Below are 22,542 nucleotides of genomic sequence, written 5' to 3' on the forward strand. Positions count from 1 at the left end.
GGCATCACCCTCCATAAGCGTAAATGGAATTGGGGACGTTTGGGGTATACGTCCTATTAATATCTGGTCATTTTCTGTTGATTTGGGGAAATTTAGTTTTTTCCCCATTGAAAATGAATGGGAAAATTTTTGGACGTCCATGGACGTCAATGGCAGCACCCCCTATAAGCGTCAATGGAGTTCGGAACGTTTGGGGGAGACGTACTATTGATAACTGGTCATTTTCAGATGATTTGGGGAAATTTAGTTTTTTCCCCATTGAAAATGAATGGGAAAAATTTTGGACGTCCATGGACGTCAATGGCAGCACCCCCCATAAGCGTCAATGGAGTTGGGGACGTTTGGGGTATACGTCCTATTAATATCTGGTCATTTTCTGTTGATTTGGGGAAATTTAGTTTTTTCCCCATTGAAAATGAATGGGAAAAATTTTGGACGTCCATGGCCGTCAATGGCATCGACATCCATATAGTCAAATGAATCCAAGTACATTGGCATCAATAGATTCGACATGCATGGCCGTCAATGGCATCAATGCAATGTAAAGTCCATTGGAAATACTATTGAAAGTGAATGGGAACTTTTCCCATTGGAAATGAATGGGATAGTTTTTGGCAAATATCCGGAGAACCGTAAATTTTTTCCAAATTCTGTATACAATCTTTATGCCCCCCACCGTCCCGGAATTTTTGATGTCCAAATTATGTGATTTGGTCAAAAATTGTAGGACAAGTAGCGTTTTGAAAAAGTTGTAAAAAATCGGAAAATCGCCGTTTACGGGCGAACGAAAAAATTTTCGGGGTCGTTTGAAAAATTCCCATCGTCGCGCGAAAATTCCGGTCGTGTCGATACTTGAACGGTGCCGATCGGTGGTACGGTTCGGGCTGCGCGGCGCGCCGAAAAAACGCGGAGAAACCATTGCATAATAATAATAATAAAGTTGTAGAATAACATAACCTTGTTCTTTCTTTCAGAAAGACCAAGGTAATAAATAAGAATAATAAAGTTGCACAACAGCATTACCTTGTTCTTTCCCTTGGAAAGACCAAGGTAATAAGGCGAATAAAGTTGCAGAATAACAATACCTTGTTCTTTCCATAGGAAAGACCAAGGTAATAATCAAGCTAGGATTCTGGTTCAGTACGGATAGACGACACAGCAGTGATGCTTTTGAGTGTTTATTAGCAAACTGATAAAATAAATAAATAGAAATTGATCAAATGCTCCAGTGGTGGCTGGTGCCATCCTGTAACCTAGCAACAGTATTTAGTGAAACACTGCATCATCATCATCATCATCACAAGAAGAGGAGGCTCAAGACAGAGGTAAGAATCCCAGCAACATGGCCAAAAGAAGACACGTGTGGAACGCAAGTCCAAAAAAATAAACACATTCCTTTCCAAAATTATTATGAAAAAATACAAACAATTCTACAAAGATCGCCAATGTCCACTTGTTCTTTATTCGGAGGGAGCGCTACAATGCGTGTGAGCACACGGAAGATCCAAGAAAGTGGTGTGGTGGTGGAGGGATGGTGGGTTAGGGTCAGGGGTCATGTCAGGACAACACTAGAAGGCCACAGGCACAACGGGACGCTCGCAAACAAATTCCCAATGACCGACCGACTGATGCGTTCTTTGGAATAATGGACCGTAGTTGGCTCCGCCCACTCCAAACTGCCAAAATTAAAAATCCACAAACATGAATGCATCATTGACTTGTGTAGAAAATTTGCATAAGAAGGCATGCGTTGACAGAAGGGGGCGCTCACGAGTTTTCTCCTAATACTGCTCAAACTAAAAAGTGCGTGGCGCGGCCAACGCTCACGTCGGTCGCGCGACATTTGACCTGTCGACGAGCGAGTCGGACCCCCTCGGCCCAAATCCTAATTTTAAGGCAGCAAAACACCGAGCGGCCAACTAGGCGAAGGGGACGACGGACGGGTCCACACGTCACAGTGCAAGTCGAGACCATCCAAGGCACTCGAGGTACCTAACGAGGGGCGGGGATGGGGGGGCGGAGTCGCCAATTGACTGACACCGGTCTCACAAACCGGAAAAATTAAAGACGAGAACGAGCGGGAAGTGAGCGGCGCCCCCTGCGGACTCTTCTTGTGCGTCCTCTGAGGTGGGAGAAGTCAGGTCACACGCGTCAAAGAACCCACTTGTGCTTTGTTTTGTTTTTTTTCCTTTTGTCGGCACTGTGGCTCCGCCCCCTTTGGCAGTTGAAGATTGCGGCCGCAAAGCACTTTTTTCCAAAACCGGGAAGACCTGAAAGACCGAGGAAAATAAAACACGTCGCGCCGTCGGCCTCGGCGGGCGGGGCTACGGTCTCCGGAGCGGCAGGGAGGCCGGACGGAGCTCCCGGGCGCATCGGTCGCTCGCCCGCCTGCAGCTCTCGGGCGCATCGGTCGCTCTCCCGCCTGCCTGCCTGCCCGCCCGCGCGGGTCCAGGCCGCGTCGTCGACCCGTAGCCCCTCCCGCCGGGACAGGCGCGCTCCGGCGTGACGGATCGGGTCTCCTTTCGAGCGTTCCCGTGACAACGTCTATGGCTAACTGGCCGCACGCGACCGGGCCGCTACGTACCATCGACACAGGCTGACAATACGACGCAAACGAACGACATTTACACAGATTGGCAACAGATTGGCAACTTTTTTTTTTCTTTTCTGAAAGGTATCCCGCAAGCAGGGGGAGGCGAAGGTCACTCGGCGCCGACGAGCTCCGGCGCGGAACGCCGGGAGGGTTCCGAGGTCTCGTCGTCGCCCGTGTCCCGTCGGTCTCGGTCCTCCGTTTCCGGAGGCCCGCCGGTCGCGGCGCGGGAAGGCCAAAGCGTCGGCCGGGCCGTAGCGTCGACGGTCGAGAGTGACGTGGCATCCGAGGATGCGGGCGCCGGGGACCGGGCCGCCGCCTCGGGCCGGGATCCGTCCTCCGTGCCTCCTTCCCGAAAGTCCGGGGCGAGCGCCGCGTCGTCCCGCCGCTCGGCTTCCCCGCTTTTTTCCGCCAGCCGCTCCGCGTCTTTCTCGTCCGCTCGGCGGCCGGCCTCCGGCCCGGGCGGTCCCGCGACGTCTCGGGCTCCGCCGTCGCTTCCGTCGGGGTCGGCCGGCGTCCGCTTGAAGTTGAAGGCCTGGATGAGGCGGACCAGATGTTTGACCTTGTCCAGAGAGAGCTGCATCTCCTTCTGGCGAGCCAGGATGCCATTCTTGGTTTCCATGCACTTCTGAGAGAGGGCGGGACCAGTCGAAGGTTAGGGTGCCCCTCGCGTAGAAAAATGCTCCGCTTACGCAACGCCGAACCCTACGTGGCGCCCGCCGAAGCTACTCGACGAAGTCGACGGCTTACCGTGATGGAGTTGCTGAGCTGCTTGACACGTTGTTCCAACTGCTCGCGCTCCAACCTCAGTTCTGCGCTCCACTTGATGAGCTTCTGCTTCTCTTCTTCTTTCGCTGCTCAAACCGGCGGAAAGTTTGTGAGCCCGGCGCAGAGCCCGGCCGAGCCCGAGCAGGCCGCTCACCTTCTTTGTAGGCGATGTAGGAGTGGACGATGGCCAGCGTTCCGGGCCAGGGAATGGCTTCTTCTTTCTTGAGGATCTGCGGGTAAAAGCGGCCGACGGTCAGACGCCGACCAAAAGGAGACTGCGGCGGGCGGAAAACCGGCCGGCGCGGCGTCGTGGAGCGGGGGGTGGGTATGCGTGACACGATGAACGGGGCGAGCGTGCGTGCGTGCGTGCGTGCGGCGTGAACGAACGCTTACAAAGGCCGGAACAGTCCTAAAGCGGGCCGTTACCTGATCTCGGCATTTTGGACAGATCCACATGCCTTTAGGAATGCTTTTCAGGGGCGGTTCCAGGCAGTCCAGATGATAGACACGAGAACACGTGTCGCACATGAGCAACTGGCCGCTGCGTCTGCACACAGTGCAGAAGTCCTCATGGATGTCTCCCTGCGAGCAAGAATCGCAGCAATCAGTCGCCCCGCCCGTCCGCCCGCCCGCCCCCCAGCGGGGCTCGAGTCGGGGGGCTCGCGGCGACGTGCGTCGGTTCGTTGGTTCGGCCCGGAGGCTGTTCACTTTGTAAGACCGGTGACATGCGGGCGGGTGAATGATCGACAGACTGGTGAGCCGACGGCGGCCTTACGCCCCACCCCCCCTCGGTTACTTACGTCCCCGGGGCCGGGCGGGGGGAGGGGGCGTACGGGGCCAGAGGGGGAGGTCGGGGTAAGGTGGCCCGACTCCGGGACGCCGCCGTATTTGGGTGGGCGACCTGGGTGAAATGAGACAGACGACAAAGACGAAGAAAACAAAGAAGAAAAAAAAAAAAACAAAAGAAAAAGAAAGATGGAGAGGGGGAAGAACAACAACAGTCTGCGTGACATACCTTGGAAAGGGAGTCGTCGTTGGCTAGCGTGAGGCGGGGGTTTGGGAGTGGGAGTCAGAAGCACAGACAGTGTTAGTGCGCGCGCGCGCGTCGGGGACTCGGAGCTACCGACTGCGCCGCGTGGACGGCCCGCTTCGTCAACAAAACCCTACGAGAAGTTTGTAGGTACGACCGTCCGCCTGCGCGCGCTTTGATCCATGGATGGAAGTTTTCAAACTGTTCCATCATTTTAAGATAGATTCAAGTCAAAATTGTGCCCATTTAGGAGTATTTTAGATCAAAAAAGGTTGGCTCCGACAGCCTTCTAGAGAAGTCTATTGCTTTAAGATGGCGGCTGTTTACTAACGCCGGCCAGTCTGGCATTTCGCTTATAGTTCTCTATACATTAGAGGTTAGATCAGGCCTAAAAAATCCAGCCCGACCCAACCCGGCCTGGCCCGCGGGTATTAATGCCTGACCCGGCCCGATCAATTAAGTTGATTTGCGGGGCCCGAACTCGAAAACTCCCCAATTTTTAGGTTTTATTTGTGAAAACTCAGGAGAAGGAGGGAATGCGGAGAGGCGATGCGTCAGTCAGACCTGGACAGAGCACTGCTTAGGGACCGGTTGCGTTGTGTGATCACATTTGTGACAATGCGCACCTCCCAGTATTGGCACCCCTGCAATTCTGTAAGATACTGCTCCCAGAAAATGATTGCAATTACAAATGCTTTGGTACTAATAGTTTCATTTATTTTGCTTGCAATGGAAAAAACACAAAAGACAATGGATGAAATTTTACATATAAGTTGTTTAGGACCCTCAGCCTAATACTTGGTAGCACAACCTTGAGACAAAATAACTGCGAACAACCGCTTCCGGTATCCATCAATGAGTTTCTGCTGAAATGTTAGATCATTCTTCTTTGGCCAACTGCTCCAGGTCTCTGAGATTTGAAGGGTGCCACATTCAGATCTCTCCACAGGTGTTCTATGGGACTCAGGTCTGGCCAATTTCCAATTCTCCAGTGCTTTCTCTCCAACCATTTTCTAGTGCATTTTCAAGTGTGTTTGGCTCATTGTCCTGCTGGACGACAAAGTGACTGCAAAATGCTATAAATTTATTGGTAGCCTTCAGACTTCATCAAGCAATGCACACTGTCACGCAGTCCAGTGCCAGAGTTAGCAAAGCAACCCCAAAACATCAGGGTACCTCCGCCATGTTTGACTGTGGGGGCCGTGTTCTTTTATTTGAAGGCCTCATTTTTTCCCCCTAAGTTTCCCAACTCTATGTTGATGCTTTTTCCCAAAAAGTTCTACTTTTGACTCATTTGACCAGAGAACATTTTTTGCTTTCTCAGCTATGTTTTGGCAAACTCCAGCCTGGCTTTTTTATGTCTCTGGGTCAGAAGCGGAGACTTCCTGGGTGTCCTACTATAGAGTCCCTTTTCATTCAGACTCCGACAGATAGTACGGATTGACACTGTTGTACCCTTGAAATTGTTCGAATGTTAGTCCAGGTTCCTTATCCACCACCCGCACAATCTTTGGTTGTCTCTCGTCAATTTTTCTTTTCTGTCCACATCTAGGGAGGTGATCCACGGTGCCGTGGGCTTTACACAGGCACATTTAGGTCTTTGGAGATGAAACTGTAGCCTTGAGATTGCCCATGCTTCCTCACAATTTTGCTTCTCAAGTCCTCAGACAGTTAGTTCTTTGGTCTTCTTTTCTCCATGCTCAATGTGGTACACACAGGACAGAGGTTGAGTCCACTTACATCCATTTTAACTGGCTGCAAGTGTGATTTACTTATTGCCACCACCTGTTACGTGCCACAGGTAAGTAACAGGCGCTGTTCATGACACAAATTAGAGAAGCATCACATGATTTTTCCAAAGGGTGCCAATACTTTTGTCTGGCCCATTTTTGGACTTTTGTGTAAAATGATAATGATTGAATTTATTTTCCCATTCTCTTTTGTGTTTTCTCATTGCAAGCAAAATAAATGAAGGAAAGCATTTGTAATTGCAATCATTTTCTGGGAGAAATGGAGCATTATCTGATAGAATTGCAGGGGTGCCAATACTTTTGGCCAGCACTGTAATGATAACAAATTAAAGCCGGTCTTTTGTAAAAAAAAATTCTCCCAGTTAAAAAAGACTAAGATTCATATTCAATAAACATATCTTTTATATTCGTGTGTCTGTTCTGTCAGGCGGTAATTGGAGTCAAAATTTATTTTAATTTCTTCAAGTTGGCAGAAAAGAAAAAAAAGTGTCTTAATGTTTAAAAATAGTCTACATATTATTGTGATCATTATAAATGCATTTACTCAACAAAATAACGCCGGAAAAGTTTGTTAAATATTTTTCTCGTATGAGAGCAAAGCGCCACATTTGTTTACATTCAGCGCGACAGACACAGGTTTCTGTACAGCATCTTCAACAATCAATTCGAAGCCTTTCTATACTCCCCTCCTACCGGTGCATGTTTGCCTTTTCAATTCCCCCGTCTTTGAGTTTCACTTCTTGCTGACCCATATCAAAAAGGAAATACCAGGATGCGGAGGGCGCCAGGTCAGGAGGGGAAGATTAAAAAAGAGGGCGGGGCCACGGCGTTCTCACGCGCGCGTAAATGCACTGGATCTGCGGCTCCTGTTAGCAATGACCATACAGCGCCTTCTCCGTTTTATCCAAATTATTTATTTTATAACAAATATTCCTTAGTTTAACATCCGTACATCGTTTTAATATACATATATAAATTTCATATACGTATATATAAAACATAAATAAAATACATCAACCAGTCTACCCACAACAAAGCTATTTAAGCGAAAAGTAGCAATGTAAGTTTTTTCTAATATTTTTCAGGGTTAATATACATATTTACTAGAGGTGGGAATCTTTTGGCACGTAACGATTCGATTACGATTCAGAGGCTCCGATTCCATTATAAATCCATTATTGATGTTACCACCCCCCCGCGCTTTTAATGTTTTGTACATTAGTTTCAAAATTGTTCAAAAATCCTCTCAGGCTAAACCAAACTAATATTTCAGTATCATGTTAACATTTTAAAACCGTAAATGACTCAAGTCCCATTCTGTATCAGCAGCTTTAAACTACATTCAATTATTTTAATGATGTAAATCAACCGTTAAAATTGTTCAAATTCTCCCATTATTCCATCATTTCCCTTCTGTCTTTCTTTTGACAAGTTTTAAAACTGTTTCATCATTTCAAGATGGATTCAAGTAAAGATTTTGCCGATTAAGGAGTATTTTAGATAAAAAGTTCATTAGGTTCGCTACAACAGAGCCTTCTAGAGAAGTCTACTGCTTTAAGATGGCGGCTGTTAACAACGCGGCAACTACTAAACGGCAAGTCTGTCATACCGCATCTCTGTTCAGTATTACAGGGTGACCCCAAAAAAAGTTTACACTCAGTTGACTGCTTGTTTAAAAGCCATTGAAACATATCTAAATAGGTTGTCATGCTTAAGTGATTCATTAAGGTCACTCAATGCAGCTGGTCATCTCTCGTCTCTACAATTCCTGTGCTTCTGCTGAAAATGAAGAAAACTTTAGCTGTACCTGAATTGCTGCGTGCCGGTCTGACACCTACTGAGATTGCAGCAAATCTGAGAATATCCAGATGTGCAGTCTACAAAGTTAAAAAGAAGCTGAAAGATACTGGAACAGCCTCACCAAAACCTGGGTCTGGATCAGTGCGGACCAAAAAGTTGATTGACAAGGTGATATGTGGCCACCCCAGAGTCCACATCTCAATCCCCTGGATTATAGCGTATGGGCAACTGTGGAGGACAGTGCCTGTAAGAAGCCACAAACTTCTGTGGCAGCCTTGTCCATTGTTAGATCTTGGGAAAAGATGACAGCATCCTACATAAAGAAGCGTTCCGCAGGCGCCTGGAGGCCGTTGTGACACTTAAGGGAGGACACATTGAAAAATAGAGTGTACTGTACATGTTCTTTACAATAATGTATCATTTGTGATTAAAATCTAATTCTAAGATGAATAAACATGGCATTTAAATTGTATTATGGCAGTGTTAACTTTTTTTGGGGTCACCCTGTACATGTTCTACCGGCGCCGTCGTCTGTCATTTTGCATCTAGTTCTGCATATATGTGATATCTACTGTAGCCGTATATTTGTAGCAACTGGGCGTTGTTTGAAGCAGCTGTCGCCGCAGTCAGGTAGTGTTTTTTTTATCTAGCGGCATGAGTTGAACATGATATTTACTCTCGGTCCGTTCCTCGTTGCGTCCCGAAGACCGCGCCGACTGTGTTTTAGGTCTGCTTTACCTCGTATAATTCCATAATCGGAATTTGGATTTTTGTGAATCGTTCTCGAATGTTCCACGGCCGAATTGCGAATAATCTCAGCATCGGAAATTTCGCACGCCTCTAATATTTACTAAAAAAAAAGTTAGCGAGAGAGAAGTCCGGCCCGACCCAAACGTAAATAATTGACATTTTGGGCCCGACCCGGTCGAAACTTCGGGTCCGGTTCGGGCTTGAGATCTTACCTCTAATATACATGTAATATGTACCGTAGCGTTATGTGGGCGGAGTTTGTAGTGGCTGTTGGCCCCGGTCAGGTATTATTGTTTTTTTTTATCTAGCGGCACGAGTTGAGCGCTATGTTTACTCCCGGTCCGTTCCTCATTGCGTCCCGAAGACCGCTCCGACTGTGTTTTAGTTTCGCTTTACCAGGCATATTTCAATCTGCGGAATTTGGATGTTTGTGAATCGTTCTCCAATCTTCAAAGGCCGAATGGCCAATAATCTAAGAATCGGAAATTTCACACATCTCTTATTTATATGTTGTAAAGACCTTAGAAAAGGAGCCCCGGTAGCGGCGGTTTGATGTAGGCTATGACTACTGGTGGGAAGCACAATTAGAGCTGAAGAAGCTGCCATAAAATGTGCTCCCCCCAACTTTGCCAGACTGAAATTTCCCAGCGCTTTGGCGAGCGGAGCCACAGCAAACTCACGACATTCAAGTCGAAATGACGACAGCCTTTTGCGGGGTGACTATCTCCCCGTCCTCCTTAAAATGAGAGAAGTCGCAGCTTTCTCGCGCCAAAAATGACAAACGAATCGGGGCCTCCGGACCGACGCTCGCTTCGCCGCCGGCTTAACGGGACGTCGGCACTTCCCGGGCCTTCCTCCGTCCGGGCGATCGTATCGCGCGTCGCCGCGGGAGGGACCCTTTGGCGACCGGCCGCCGCCCCCGACCCCGGGGCTTCAGAATCGAAAAAAGGGCTGGAAAAACGGAGTTGACGGAGTAAGCCGTTTCGGGCCGCCGGACCTTTATCTCTCTCGGTGACGAGAACGTCCGCCCTGGCGGAGCGCTGGGCTAGCGCCGGCCGAAAGCAAGCGCTACTTAACGGCGGCACCAAAGCGTGTTAATAGCAACGCCCGTTACTCCCCGCTTGTTAGTTTTGCCACTACGCACGTCCAGTTAGAACGCTTTTCCACCGGCCGCGTTATACCGACCTCTCTTTCGTGCCGCCTGGTGTAACGGGCTGTTCAGGTAACTCACGGCACTCTTTTTCCTCTGAAACACAAACAGGAAAAAAATTAAAATAGCGGCCGACGCTTCCGACCGGCGTCCGAGCGATCCTCGTCGGACTTACCTCGGGTTCAAAAACGGCTCCGCTGTACACCGGGTTGGCCGTCGTTCTTCTCTTGCGCTCTTGCCGTTTGCTCTGAATCTCTGCAAAGTAGCGTGAAAGACTGGTTACAATTGGACGCCGGTCGACGTGCGTTTTTCCGCGCGCTACGGCCGCGCTTGCCTTCCAAGTGGTCGTGCGTTACAAGTCCCAAGGACACCATGAATGCCAGTTTCTAGAAGAAAGAAGCGGCATCAAACAAGCGAGCGAGCGGCCGGCCAGCCAGCCGGAGAGCGCCGCGCGGTCAATGTCGTCGCCTACCTCGGGACTCTCCTCTTTCTTGGGCCCGGGAGGCGGAGACGAGGGCGGAGTCGCCGAAGGAGGGAGGGTGGCCTTGTGCTCTGCTCCGCCTCCAGCTTTAACGGTCTGCTGTGAAAGGCCGGCGAGCAGTCAGAGACCGGGTGGGGCGGCGAGGTAGCGGGTGCCGCCGCGTTTCCTACCTTGGGCTCGGCGCCGCCCGTCTGTAAAGGCCGCGCGGGCACGGAGGCGGGGTCGGGTGCCCGGGGGGTGCCGGCGAGACGGGCGCCGGCCGCGGCGATGACGATGCCCGTCAATGGGGCGGAGCCGCTCTTGACGCAGGGCTGCCCGTTAACGATGCGGAGCTGGTGAATGGGCGCGGCGGGCGCCAGCGAAGGCGGCAGTTTGGTGGCCAACATGACGGGCCTCTGCAGCAGCTGGGGCGCCGCCATCATGGGCGGCGGGGGAGCGGGGGCGATAGGGACGTTGGCGGGCGAGCCGGGCTTCGGCCTGACCTGCTGAGGAACCGCGACGGTCACAAAAGCGCCTACCGATCGGCCGGCAACAGAAGCCCAATGACGTAGCTCCTAGGCTATGCCCGTTTAGCTAGTATGTAGGCGCGCTCTGAAATTTGACGGTTTCTAGGCCGATGAGACATTTCAGAGGGCGAGCCAACTCCTCCTTAGTCGTAGTGGTTGGTTTCATTCATCTTTTCAACCACTTAACCTCACGAGGGCCACGGCCGCTGGAGCCTATCCCAGCTAACAACTGTGTTTAAAAATTAAAAAAAAAATACAAAGTTTGAGAGTTTAAGACAACGCAGGCCACGCTCAATGCTAATGCTAAGGCAAATACCATGCTAATGCTTGTGGATACAGTGGTATGAAAAAGTATCTGAACCTTTTGGAATTTCTCACATTTCTGCATCAAATCATCAAATGTGATCTGATCTTTGTCAAAATCACACAGATGTAAAAACAGTGTCTGCTTTACCTAAAACAACCCAAACAAATTATAGGTTTTCATATTTTAATGAGGATAGCATGCAAATAATGACAGAGGAGGGGGGAAAAAAAGTTAGTGAACCCTCTGCCTAAGGAGAGTTAAAGAGCAACTGAAACCAATGTTTACCAAACTATTTAAGTCATATATATATATATATATATATATATATATATATTTAATATATTATTTAATATATAAATAAATATTAAATGTGATGGTTCACTTCGACCTTCTGTCATTGTTTGCATACTATCATCATTAAAATATAAAAAGGTATAAATGTTTGGGTGGTTTTAGTTAAAGCACACACTTTTTTCATCTGTGTGATTTTGACAAAGATCAGATCACATTTGATGATGATCTGATGCAGAAATGCGAGAAATTCCAAAAGGTTCACATACTTTTTCATACCATTGCATGTCGTCTTCCGGGCTGAGGGGGCTGTCGTCGACAAAGTGCTTTATTTGCTGTCGCCTTGTAAAACGGCACTGCCCTCTAGGGCCCGGGCCTGAATACTACATCGTTTTCGCGCGGAATCACTCCAACGGAGACGGGACCGAGTCGACGTAAACGTGAACAAACAAAAACAACAATGAGTCCGATCTGCCACCGGTCCCCGTCTGAGGATATTTTCAGGGCTCGCTTTTGCCACCATTTCACTTCTAAAACACCTTCGAGCGAGTCCGGTGCGTCGTCCGTACGTACCAGCATGGCGTTCTTGGACACCAGCCTGACCGGTTCCAAGCCGTGAGCGTTGAGTTTGCCGGCCGCCACTTGCAGGTTGATGGGGGCGTTGTGCGAGTCCGCTTTGGAGATGGCGGTGGTTACCATGGCGACGGTGGCCGGGCGTTGAGGCAGGACGGAGCCGGGCGGGGCGGGCGCGGCTTTCAACACCAGAGGTAACGCCTTGGCGGCGAGGAGCGGCGTCACCGTCAGCGTCTGCGTGCGCAAAACCGCTTCGAGTAGTTAACCAGACCAGGCGCGTTTCGCCTCGGGCTATCCGTTATTCGGGAAAGATCGCCGGGGAGTCCGAGCCGACGGGAGCGCTAGCGTACCCGAACGACGTGAGAAAAGCCAAAAGCGAGAGCGCGCCGAGCGGGCGGCCGACGGTCGGTTTCCTACCTGCTGCAGTCCTCCGGCAATCTGCTGCAGGGCGGAGGGCTTGATTTCACCCACCGCGGGCGGCGCGTGGACCTGCAGCTGCACTTTGGCTTCGGGTTCTTGCTTGACCAGCAGCTCCTTCCTCAGCTGCTCCACCACCTTTTTCTAGAGCAACAGGCAGACAGACGCGAGCGAGCGGGCGGGCGTTATTTCTGAGACGGGGCGATCGGCCGATAAAGTCTATTGAATTCAATTGAATTGACCCGTCGGAACGGTTTCCGCGCGACCTTTTACAGGTCAGCGGCCAAAAAATGCGTCACGAAACCGAGCGAGCTCAAAAACTCTTCTTCTCCCGACGCGACCGCTCGTCGACGGCCGGCGCGTACCTGCTTCTCGCTCAGGGCGGTGATTTTGGCCTGAAGCTCGTGAAGTTGTTTCTTCAGGTCGGCATTCTGAACAAAAGAGCGGGTCGGCGCCGTGAGCGAGTGGCGGACACCGGCTCTAGCTCTAGTTCTTGACGGCGCGCTTACCTGAGGGTCCTGCTTCATTTGGGCCACCAGTTTCTGAGGAGGGCAACAACAACAGCCACCCAGAATGTTACTCATGATTTCAGTATTCTTTTCACCCAATACTATTTTGAAGTAACGCGACAATTTTTCAGATTTTAGCATCCAAATAGTCACTTTCACAGATGCAGGGTCGTCGTCCCCCGCAATGCCGTAGCTTTTGATATCATTTTGGCTACGTTCATACTACAGGTCTTAATGCACGAATCCGATTTTTTCGTGTTTTTCCGACTCGAGTGAGGCATTAACTTGACGGTCTGAACGTGACAAGTCGCATAGAACGGGACCATTTCAAATCCGATCTGGGTCACTTTCGTATGTGGTCTAAATCCGATCTGGGCCACATTTTTCCAGACTGTCGCGGCGGTCTGTACTGTCCAGTCCCGCAAATCGGATTTAATGCAGCAATTACGTCATCAAATAGCGAGAGAGTCGTTACCGTAGCGATGCACCTGTGCGTTATTAGCGCCTAGCTTGCAGTGAACACGGCTTTTGAGGAAGGGCTGAGCTTGACAACAGTCATAAAAAAATAAAAATGGGTTGAGGATAAGCCTGAGAATGCTCAGTTTTCTCTCTGTTCCAAGTGAGCAATATTTCAACATTGCCTCCACGGCCGAGAGTCGGGACAAACTGCCCGTATGTGTGTGTGACGTGCACGGACAGCGCCTGCATGCTATCGATCCATATAAACTTTGAATGTAAGCCTAAACGGGGATTATTTATGTCTGTAATTTGTGTCCACCTTTTGAAAAGCAAAATATGATATCCCTGGAATGACGGATGACGTCTGTCATTTCTTTTGATGCTTCTGCGCATGCGGGTCTTCTTGCTTAGCGCGTGTCGGACTGCGAATTAGTGCGCATGCGTAATACTTGAACGGTCTCAATGGATAAAGGCAGTCTGAACGGGCACGCCAAAAAAACGGATATGACAAAAAATCGGATTCGTGCATTAAGACCTGTAGTATGAAAGTAGCCTTTGTCACACTAACATGTGACTACATGCAATAGAATACAAGGCCTTTATTGCCATTGCACAAACACATCACGTTTATTTTTTAAAATCCCCACATTCATCCACCCGAAAAAAGACAAGTGGCACTTCCTACAATGACGGCGCCGGAAAAAGGTGCGCTCCGGCAGAAAACGGTGTCAACACTTTCTTAAAATAATGGCCTGGAGTCATCTAAGAGGAAACAAAAACCAAAAGCATTTGTTGTATTTTGAACATTTACTAACACAGGGTTTCCACTAGGATTTTTTGAAGCCGTGGCGGTGGGTCGCATCAGTCTGACAGCTTCAGCCATGTTGCGCCACGGCGAAATTGCTTCATATCATATCATATCGTGACAAATGAGATTTTTCTTTTTTTCTCCCAGATTTTGTTTCCCAAGAAGAATCATAAACAAAGATCTATTTTTTCATTAGCCAGGCTAACGTCGTAGCTCCCAGCTACGGTACATGTACGTAAAACGAGTAGCCACATTAACCCTACGTAATAATACGACTTTTTTTTCTCGTGGCAATACAGTAGTACGACTTAAATCTCGTCTTTCTTTTTTCTTTTATTTGGCCCTGATACAAACTGCGTTACCACAAGAATAATAGTCCCTCTGTTAACGGACCCTCGTTCAATCTTTTCTAAATACTACAAAATACTCATCTGAAATCACAACCGGCGACGTCATCAACGAACAAACGCTATGCTAGGACGCTACGCTTCGGGTCAAACTCGCGCCACACAGAACTTAAACGTGATGTCAATGTCAATATTCAGGTCATTTTATTTGCCATAATCCAGAATCATATTCATTACCTTGAAATAACGTTTTTCTCCAGATTTCCAACTCCGCGCCAACGTTGTCAGGTACGAGCTCGCGACAGCAGAACCGATGCAATATCCAAAATAAAGCGTGTAAAGGAACAATTTGTATTTGATGTGCTATTTCAGATGACTCTTGGCAAATAGTATCTCAAAAATGAGCTATATCTAGTCATTTAGACGGATTGTTAAATTATAAATGACAATGTATCTTTAAAAGGGCTTTTCACACTAGCCCGACATAGACGCTGTCAGCAAGTGAAACCCGGCAGTAGTCCCAAGCACAGATGAGTTTTGTTTTTTTGTTTCTGATTGTTGCACCAGGAAACGGCGACCTTTCCTATTTCAAGAAGTAGGGGGAAATGATAATAGCCGTAAAAAGAGTTTTACTGGTTTCGGTGAGAAGGTGAATAGTTTTTGTTGTTGTTGTTGTTCGTGAACTACATTTCCACACAAACGCACATCGAGGTACCATTTAGCTTAGCGACGAGAGTTGTTTGAGTGTTGTTTTCATCAACAAACACTTTTTTCAAGACGATAATGATCTAAAAACGTGATTTGGACAACTAAAACATAATGAGACAAAAATCTGTAAATATAATAATAGTTTCTGTCACATGTTCACAGTGTGTGACAGATTATGTGTAGTTAGTCTGCATCATAGCTAGGGTTGGGCATCGTTTGAAATTCAACGATTACTAAGCCTAACCCACGTTTTGATTCTGGTTCCGAACGATTCTCGATTCAGATTCTTTCAAGAGGCAGGGTCCAAAAAATCTATAGTTTAACAATGAATTAGTCTGTATGAATGTCAAATTTATAAATGAACTTTTCACAGGGTTCTTTTTAACCTGTATAAAAATATTGGTCTTTGAACTCGCATGTGATGAAGTTTCTTTCCAAAAGGATGTTTATTTTCCAAAAGCTGTCGGAGAAAACATTTCCTTGGTTTCTTTTGCCTTAGCTGGGAGCTACGACGAAGCACGAGTATAAATTCTTCTATTGATTATAATTTGATGTAGACGAGGCAAAATAATAAGCTTTCCTTATTTGGAAAACCCATTCTGTTGGGTTTATAGACACACACAGACAATGTTTATGTTGTGACAATAGTAGTTAGGCCAGCGAGTGGCACTGTAGGAGTGTGTACGTATAAATCGGAGAAGAAGAGATGAGAGCGTCCGGCTAGGATGCTTTGTGATGCGATGCTATGTTATGTTTTCACTGCTACGGGTTCATTCAAAAAGTCATCCAATGCTTCTTTCTAAATAAGCAACACAACAGATTCCAAAACAAAAATCCATTAAATACTGTTGATTTTAACGGAGGCGTCCACTGCTTTAAGATGGCGGCTGTTTACTACCGCTAGCGAGTCTTTCATTTCGCATCTATTTCTCTTTATATATTCTAACGCTGCCAAGTCTGTCATTTTGCATCTAGTTCGATATAAATGATATCGACTAAAGCCGGACGTTGGGACCCTAACCCCTCCGTCAGATCGGGGAACTAGCAAAAGACAGACGTAATGTGCCGTTTTACTTACCTGGTTCTGACGTGTCAACTACGTAACACTCGGCTAGCTTTGCACTTGGCATTTAGGCTATATTATAGTTGTGTTGCAAATGTTGCACTGAGCTGACTGGTATTTTTTTTTTTTTTTGGTAAAGTTAAGCCAAACTTTTGAGCGCCGCCGGAGCACCGCGTCCACGGTTGCAATCAAGTTGCGCTGCATAAACGCGCGCTTCCGGTGGCTTCTTCTTTGTGGTTTTCGGCAGCATTTTTTTTCCCGCTAGGCGGTCAAGGCATCGAAACACAGAATCGATATTTTAAAATTCGAACGGTTCGGGGAGAACCGGAGTGTTAGAACCGGGTCCCGTCGATGCTCGGCGCCCAACCCTAATCGTAGCAGTGTTAAATTGTGTCACTCATGTGACGTGCTGTGCCCCAAACTCACCGGTGTGGTGTGGTGTCGGTGTTGTACTTGTATAGCGCTTTTCCACCTTTCAAGGTTCTCAAAGCACTTTACACTACATTGCCATCTCCCTACTGGTGACACAGCACCAGGAGCAATGTGGGGTTCAGTACCTTGCTCAAGGATACTTAGGAGAGTTCATCAGGGCAGAGAATCCAACCCACAACCTCTGGGTTGGAGGACAACTAGTCTACCACTGAGCCACGCCATCCCGATGTGTCTTTCTCTAGTCTCCATGCAGGCTTGCACACAGGTAAGATTTGTTTACTTAGCTTGGTCAGAGAGAATTCCCAATGTTGCTTTAAGGTCTGTGCTGTGTGATCATCACACACTAAATGTAACTCCTAGCATTAGAATAGCATTTGCGTTATCATTACACGAATGCTAACGACGAGCGTCCTCTTAATCTCTTGGACCACTTTTTTTGTTTTTTTAAACATACAGTCCGTGGGATAATGAATGAAAAAATAATGTACCGTTTTCCTGCTGAGTGTGTATTATCACCAAATTGGCATTGTCCTTGTAGACGCTACAATATCTGCTCATCTGTCAATGTTCATTCCTAATAGTTGGAAACCTTTTTTTTTTTGGGACAAAATATTGTTTTGTAAACATCGACTAAAACTACACGAAGACAAACACATTTTCAAATGACTAAAATATGACTAATAAATATGACAGTCCAAAAGACTAAGACGACTTTGCCAGAATGCCAAATGTGAAGCCAAGATGTCAAACCTGATGGATTTGAATCTCCACCTTCAGAGCCTCCTGCAAGGTCTGCAGTTCCATCATGGATGCCGTCAGTCTCGCAGCTGAAGGATCAGCCTGTCGTAAAGCAAAAGTCAAAGAGTTTCGGGAGCGAGCCGACGCTGCCGGCGGGGCGCCTTCTCCGTACCTGAACGCCGTCTCCGCTGGGAAAAGCATCCAACTGAAGCATGAACGTGCCGCTGCGAGCGAGAATACGAGAAGATGCGTCAACCCCTCGCTCGGATCGGATCGGATCTGACGGGCGCCGCGCGCAATTAGCTCTGGCCGTTATTCTTACCGAACGGCGATCGTACTCACGAAGACTTTCGAGCACCTGTCGAGGACGACTCGATTCTCCCGGAAAGGTTCAGAGATGCCGACCTCCGTCGCGGGAAACATTCTACATAACGGTTTTGCGAGCACCGTTTCTTTCGCCGACGCATTTGAACGCATCACACGGGAGGGACAGCGTGGTCACGCTCCACCTTTACGAGCCGTCGTCGAGACGCCATTAGAATAAATCTTGAGAAAACAACGAAGAAAGTCTAACATCGTGACTTGGGACCAGGGGTCGCGTGAACCGAATATTTTCCGTCGTTGACCGATTTTTTAAAACGGTGACGGAAAAAACTGAAGTCCATCTGTCATTTTGACCGGTTGCAATTCACACCCCAGACCACAGGGTGGCGAGTGAGCATATTAATTAGCTATTGTCTCTCTTGATGCATGACGTCGTTGGCCTTGCTCGGAAAAATGTCAAGGCAACTGAGTGTCCGAAGTTTCTTCAAAAAGCCCCAAAACAACGATGGTGTTGATAAAAGAGGTGAAAAAAGAGGGACTGAACAAGCGGGCACGCAATTCAAGTCCATGCGCACCAGGAGGAAAGTGTGAGACTGCGTTCTGGCCACAGCAGGTGAAATGTTCATTTCATTGTTCCATATGTAACCTCATCTGCTTGATGTGTGATGATGGCACGGTGTGGATTCTCTGTTAAGCTTGTTCGGACAGAATTTAAAATGAATGAAAACTAAATACTATTGAATATGTTGAAGCGGTATGCAATGTTAAGAGTCTTGTTAGCTCGAATTTTCTGTGTCCAGCCTCTGTAGCTCTGCTGCTCTCTGTGTGTGAACTCTCTATTCAAGCCGGAACGCGCGCGGCTCTTAAGTGTCTCTGTCACGTGACTGTGTCGTAGCCGCTAACGCGCTCGGCCAAATGGACACACAAGTACGGAAAGTCAATTATGCCAAACAAAGGGTCACCACAATGTCTTTATCATCATTTTAAAAATTTAAGTGACGGGTAAAAATAGGTTATGACCGGATTTTTATGACCCTGTCAGTCAAAATGACAGACAACGAAAAAGTCTTGCGCAACCTCTGCTTGGGACGTTACGATCGTTGCCCAAGTCCACACTCGCCGCTTGGAATACGCAAAATAGAAACCTGCTGTGGCGCCACGTATATTTCCCGGAAGCGGAAACCACAATCGGGGACGACCGGGAGGAGGCGTGCGTAACAAGAGGCCGAGACGGGCGGAGCTTTTCGGGCCGGCCGTTTCGTGAGTCTCGTCCTCCTGGAAATAGCCACAATTTGACTGTCCAATAGAGCGATAGCCACGCCGCGCCTCACAGAGTCACGGTTCATATTCGTGGTTTCATTCTCCCCCTACGAAAATTTTTAATACACTCCGATTCGCTCGGCATCGGTCGAAGCGTCCGAGATCTACGAGCGAACGCGCCATTGGCGCGTTCGGCTAAGAGGACAGGTTGGCGAAGAACCAGATACGGCTGGCGAGACGTACGTTCCCGACCCCTGCGATAGAACGGCGGCGGCGCGACGTGACGGAAGCCGACGACGGAACGCGTGCCGACTTACCTGTTCGCTCGCCGGTCGGCGGAGACGCGGCCGGGCGAACTCCTAGACGGACTAGCGTACGACGTACGGGAACATTTTAGGACTTGTCGTAACCGCTCCGAAGAAAATACCGCCGAGTCGGCATCTCTGAGTTCCTATCTTTGGTACGGTTCACATTGAGCGCGTTCCAAACACAAATGTAGGAGAAGAAAAAAAGGGGACTCACCGCCTGGCTAGGGACTGGACTCCACCCGTCTGCGCTGCCCTGCAAAACAAAGGAACACTACAATGATTTTACCATCTCACGGTCAAAGCGGCCGTTCGCTCGTCAACAGGTCAAGTAGAGAGTTGCGCACAAAATGCTACGACGCAGTCGACCGAATACTTAACGATCGACCGAATACTTAACGACTGTGCTTCTATTTGTTTGTCAGACATGAGATCAAATGTCAACGTGCTCATTAGAAAGAGTTTGAACATCTCCTTCAGTTAAAAACTGAACTTTTCCACTTGTATCCATTGAATGACACGCCCCCAAGCCCTTCCTTTGGATCTTGAACACGAGTTTTAAGACCGTAAAAAAGGCTCGTGCAAGACCAGTAGAAAATGTATCAAATCCTTGCCGGACCCTTGCGTTTGGCTTGGAGCGTATGTCGGACCGACCGAGGTATTTGTAGCAAGCGGGGCTATCCCGAGTCTCCGTACAGAAATGACCATATTTAATAGCAAAAGTATCGGGACTCGGCCCATCTGTCCGCCGCCGCGTGACTGAGCTCTTTACGTGCGTTTCATGACAAAACTGGAACAGTTGTGTTCTAAAATAACCAGATAACATTTGAGTGGGTTGCAGAGTGTTACCCCTAAACATTCTTCTAATTGTTGACGTTTTTTTAATTCCTATATTGATTTGTTTATGCACTAGTATACGTCACCATAAACGTTTTATTTTGCACTACTCATGATAGTAATGGAAGATATGTCATTTCCCTTGTTAATAAAAATTATATTTCATTGTGTTTTTAATGAAAAACCGTATCGAGTAGTTCTTTTTTTAATATTAATATTGAGCTGAAAATTTTAGTATAGTGACAATACTAGTTGCAATGCACTACTTCAAAATAATCTTCCAAGGTGAGGAAGGGAAGGGGGCGTTCTTGCCACTCTAATCACTTTTTTTTTTTTTTGAAATACTTTTTGGAACCTTCCAAATCAATTTGAACTCAAGCAGACGTTCTGCGAGTTCAAGGGCAGTTTGGGAGCAATCAAAGTTCCTAAACAGGAGTGGAACACCAATGTGCTCGAGTTGAACGATATATAACTTTAAAAAAAAAAAAACAAAAAAAAACTTTCGCAAGAGAACGTCATGTTAACCTGACTTAATTAACTTGCAAGTCAAACTGCTAAAATTCCAAGTTGCGCACGTCGTCTAGTAGCTGCAAGTGAGACAGCCCCTCCACACACTCAAACACAAACACACCGCCTCTGAATTGGGATTCATTTTCAAGTGTAGGGACGAAGAACGCGGATGACATTAAAGCGGACCTTTCACTTGGGGGGGTATCTAGAGAAATGTTAATATAAACACATACATTACAGTGTTTTAACCAGCCTTCCCAGTCGCTCCACTTTTCCCCTTAAAACCCCGGGCGGGTCGACACGTTGCGTCCAACGGCCCAAAAGATCCAAAAAAAAGTCCCGGGTGTCAGTGGCGAAGACAGGAGAACAAGTGGATAATGTTAGCTCGCTCACTAGCTAGTTGATGACGCTATAGCGCCCCGTTAGCCTGGTGAGCTAACACGGCTGCTTGGCTAGCTGCCCCGAATGATGAACAAGAGTCGGCCAGGATAGAGCGCGTGTGGCCGGGCCAGGCCAAGCGGCCGACACCGGCCGAGCTGGAGCCCCGCAAGAAGACGAAGCAAAAGCGGCCGAGGAATGGAGGGCGGGTTGGCTAGCTAGCGCCCGCCGCTTCGCTCAGCTCCGCTGTCCGCTCGCTGGCCGGAGCGCTACCTAGGATGCTAGCAAGCTAAGCGCAGTCTTCGCCAGCTCAACTTATGTCGGCCTCGCGCTCGGCTCGTCTCGTTCGTCCGTAGTAAGTCCGACAAGAAGCGGCGAGCGCCGAGGGGAGGGCTAGCTCCCCGACGGGTCGGGGTCGCGCGCGGCGCGGCGACGGACGGGACGGGATGAGACGAGACGCGACGAGACGTGAGGCGCGTCAACTCGGGGCGAGCGTGGACGACATTAAAGTTAGCAAATGAACAAACCCGTGCGAGCGAGCGAGCGAGCGAGCGGGCGACCGACGTGCACTTACTCAGCAGCAGTCCTCCTCCTGATTAATGCGATATGTAGCTCCGAGAAGCCGATCCGCGGCAGAACAAAAGCCAACAAAGAGAGCCGCTCGTTCGCTCGCTCCTTCCCCGTCGCCAGGACTTTGTTGGCCAATTTTCGATGTAGTTTGGGCGAATTGGTGTGAAATGAGACAATCTGAAGCTACAAAACAAGAACTCTTGTTCAATCTCATTCAGCTCGGACTGCGCACAGCACAGATCCCTCCGCCGCGGAGCGAGGCGAAGGCCCGGCAAAACTACTTGTCCGTCTCCACAAATCCGTCCCGGGCGCCGACGGGCCGTCGGTAACGCTCGCGCGGGTTGCCCGACTTGTCTCGACGGTGTCGATCGGCACCTTCCGTCCCGCAAAAAGGCGGCTTGCCCCACCGGACTAGTTATCGTGTCGGTGCGGCGAATTTATTTCACTTTGCCTAAGGAACGGCGGTGCTGCGACTTCCATTGCCTAGGGAAAGGACCCGGATGTCAACTCGGTGAAACTAGACCGACTCCGAGAGAAAGTCTGCGTCCGTCTGTCCCTTCTTCTCCTGCCGCCACATTCGAGGTTTTGGAAAAGCCTTTTGCTGGCACAGTCAAGAAGGTTTCACATGGGCTGTCATGATGCTGAATCAAATTTGCCTTTCAGCCAAGGGGGTAGGTTTGCATAGGGACGGTATGGACATAACACTGCCAACTTTTCAGGACACTCAAGTTGTTCACACACACACCAACTTTTAAACAAACTTATTTGATGACTTCAGTTATATAAGTAATTTAGATTGTCTTCCCATATGGTGTAAGGATAGAATAGACCCTATTGAGTATTGAATTCCAGTACTTCAATAATATTCAGACTTACACTG

At 48.4% G+C, this 22,542-nt stretch overlaps 1 protein-coding gene across 8 annotated transcripts; it reads right to left on the minus strand.

Moving 5' to 3' along the window:
- Positions 1-1,165: 1,165 nt before the first annotated feature.
- Positions 1,166-22,116, minus strand: phf21ab (PHD finger protein 21Ab). 8 transcript variants are annotated; one of them, XM_057836846.1, is made up of 18 exons: positions 21,667-22,116; positions 19,585-19,623; positions 17,651-17,702; positions 17,491-17,580; positions 12,924-12,956; positions 12,780-12,845; positions 12,415-12,558; positions 11,998-12,231; positions 10,491-10,805; positions 10,312-10,419; positions 10,174-10,225; positions 10,015-10,094; positions 9,875-9,935; positions 4,159-4,259; positions 3,785-3,940; positions 3,513-3,588; positions 3,341-3,444; positions 2,548-3,218 (listed from the first exon to the last, which is right to left on the minus strand). In XM_057836846.1, the coding sequence occupies exons 3-18, from the start codon at positions 17,690-17,692 to the stop codon at positions 2,703-2,705; spliced, it is 2,178 nt and encodes a 725-aa protein (XP_057692829.1). In that variant the 5' UTR covers positions 17,693-17,702; positions 19,585-19,623; positions 21,667-22,116; the 3' UTR covers positions 2,548-2,702. The 8 variants fall into 8 exon arrangements, with proteins under 8 accessions (XP_057692831.1, XP_057692829.1, XP_057692827.1 ...); XM_057836844.1 differs by lacking the exon at positions 21,667-22,116 and adding an exon at positions 20,948-21,614 and having other exon boundaries at positions 10,312-10,416; XM_057836847.1 differs by lacking the exons at positions 4,159-4,259; positions 21,667-22,116 and adding exons at positions 4,374-4,396; positions 20,948-21,614.
- Between the last annotated feature and the right edge of the window lie 426 nt (positions 22,117-22,542).

Source organism: Corythoichthys intestinalis, chromosome 5 (assembly GCF_030265065.1).
Source record: "Corythoichthys intestinalis isolate RoL2023-P3 chromosome 5, ASM3026506v1, whole genome shotgun sequence".
In the NCBI taxonomy this organism is placed as follows: domain Eukaryota; kingdom Metazoa; phylum Chordata; class Actinopteri; order Syngnathiformes; family Syngnathidae; genus Corythoichthys; species Corythoichthys intestinalis.

Coding starts and splice junctions, on each gene's coding strand:
- phf21ab (XM_057836843.1), bottom strand. Junction 10,095..10,173: donor AACGCACGACCACTTGGAAG/GCAAGCGCGGCC, acceptor GCTACTTTGCAG/AGATTCAGAGCAAACGGCAA. Junction 9,936..10,014: donor GAGCCGTTTTTGAACCCGAG/GTAAGTCCGACG, acceptor TTTGTGTTTCAG/AGGAAAAAGAGTGCCGTGAG.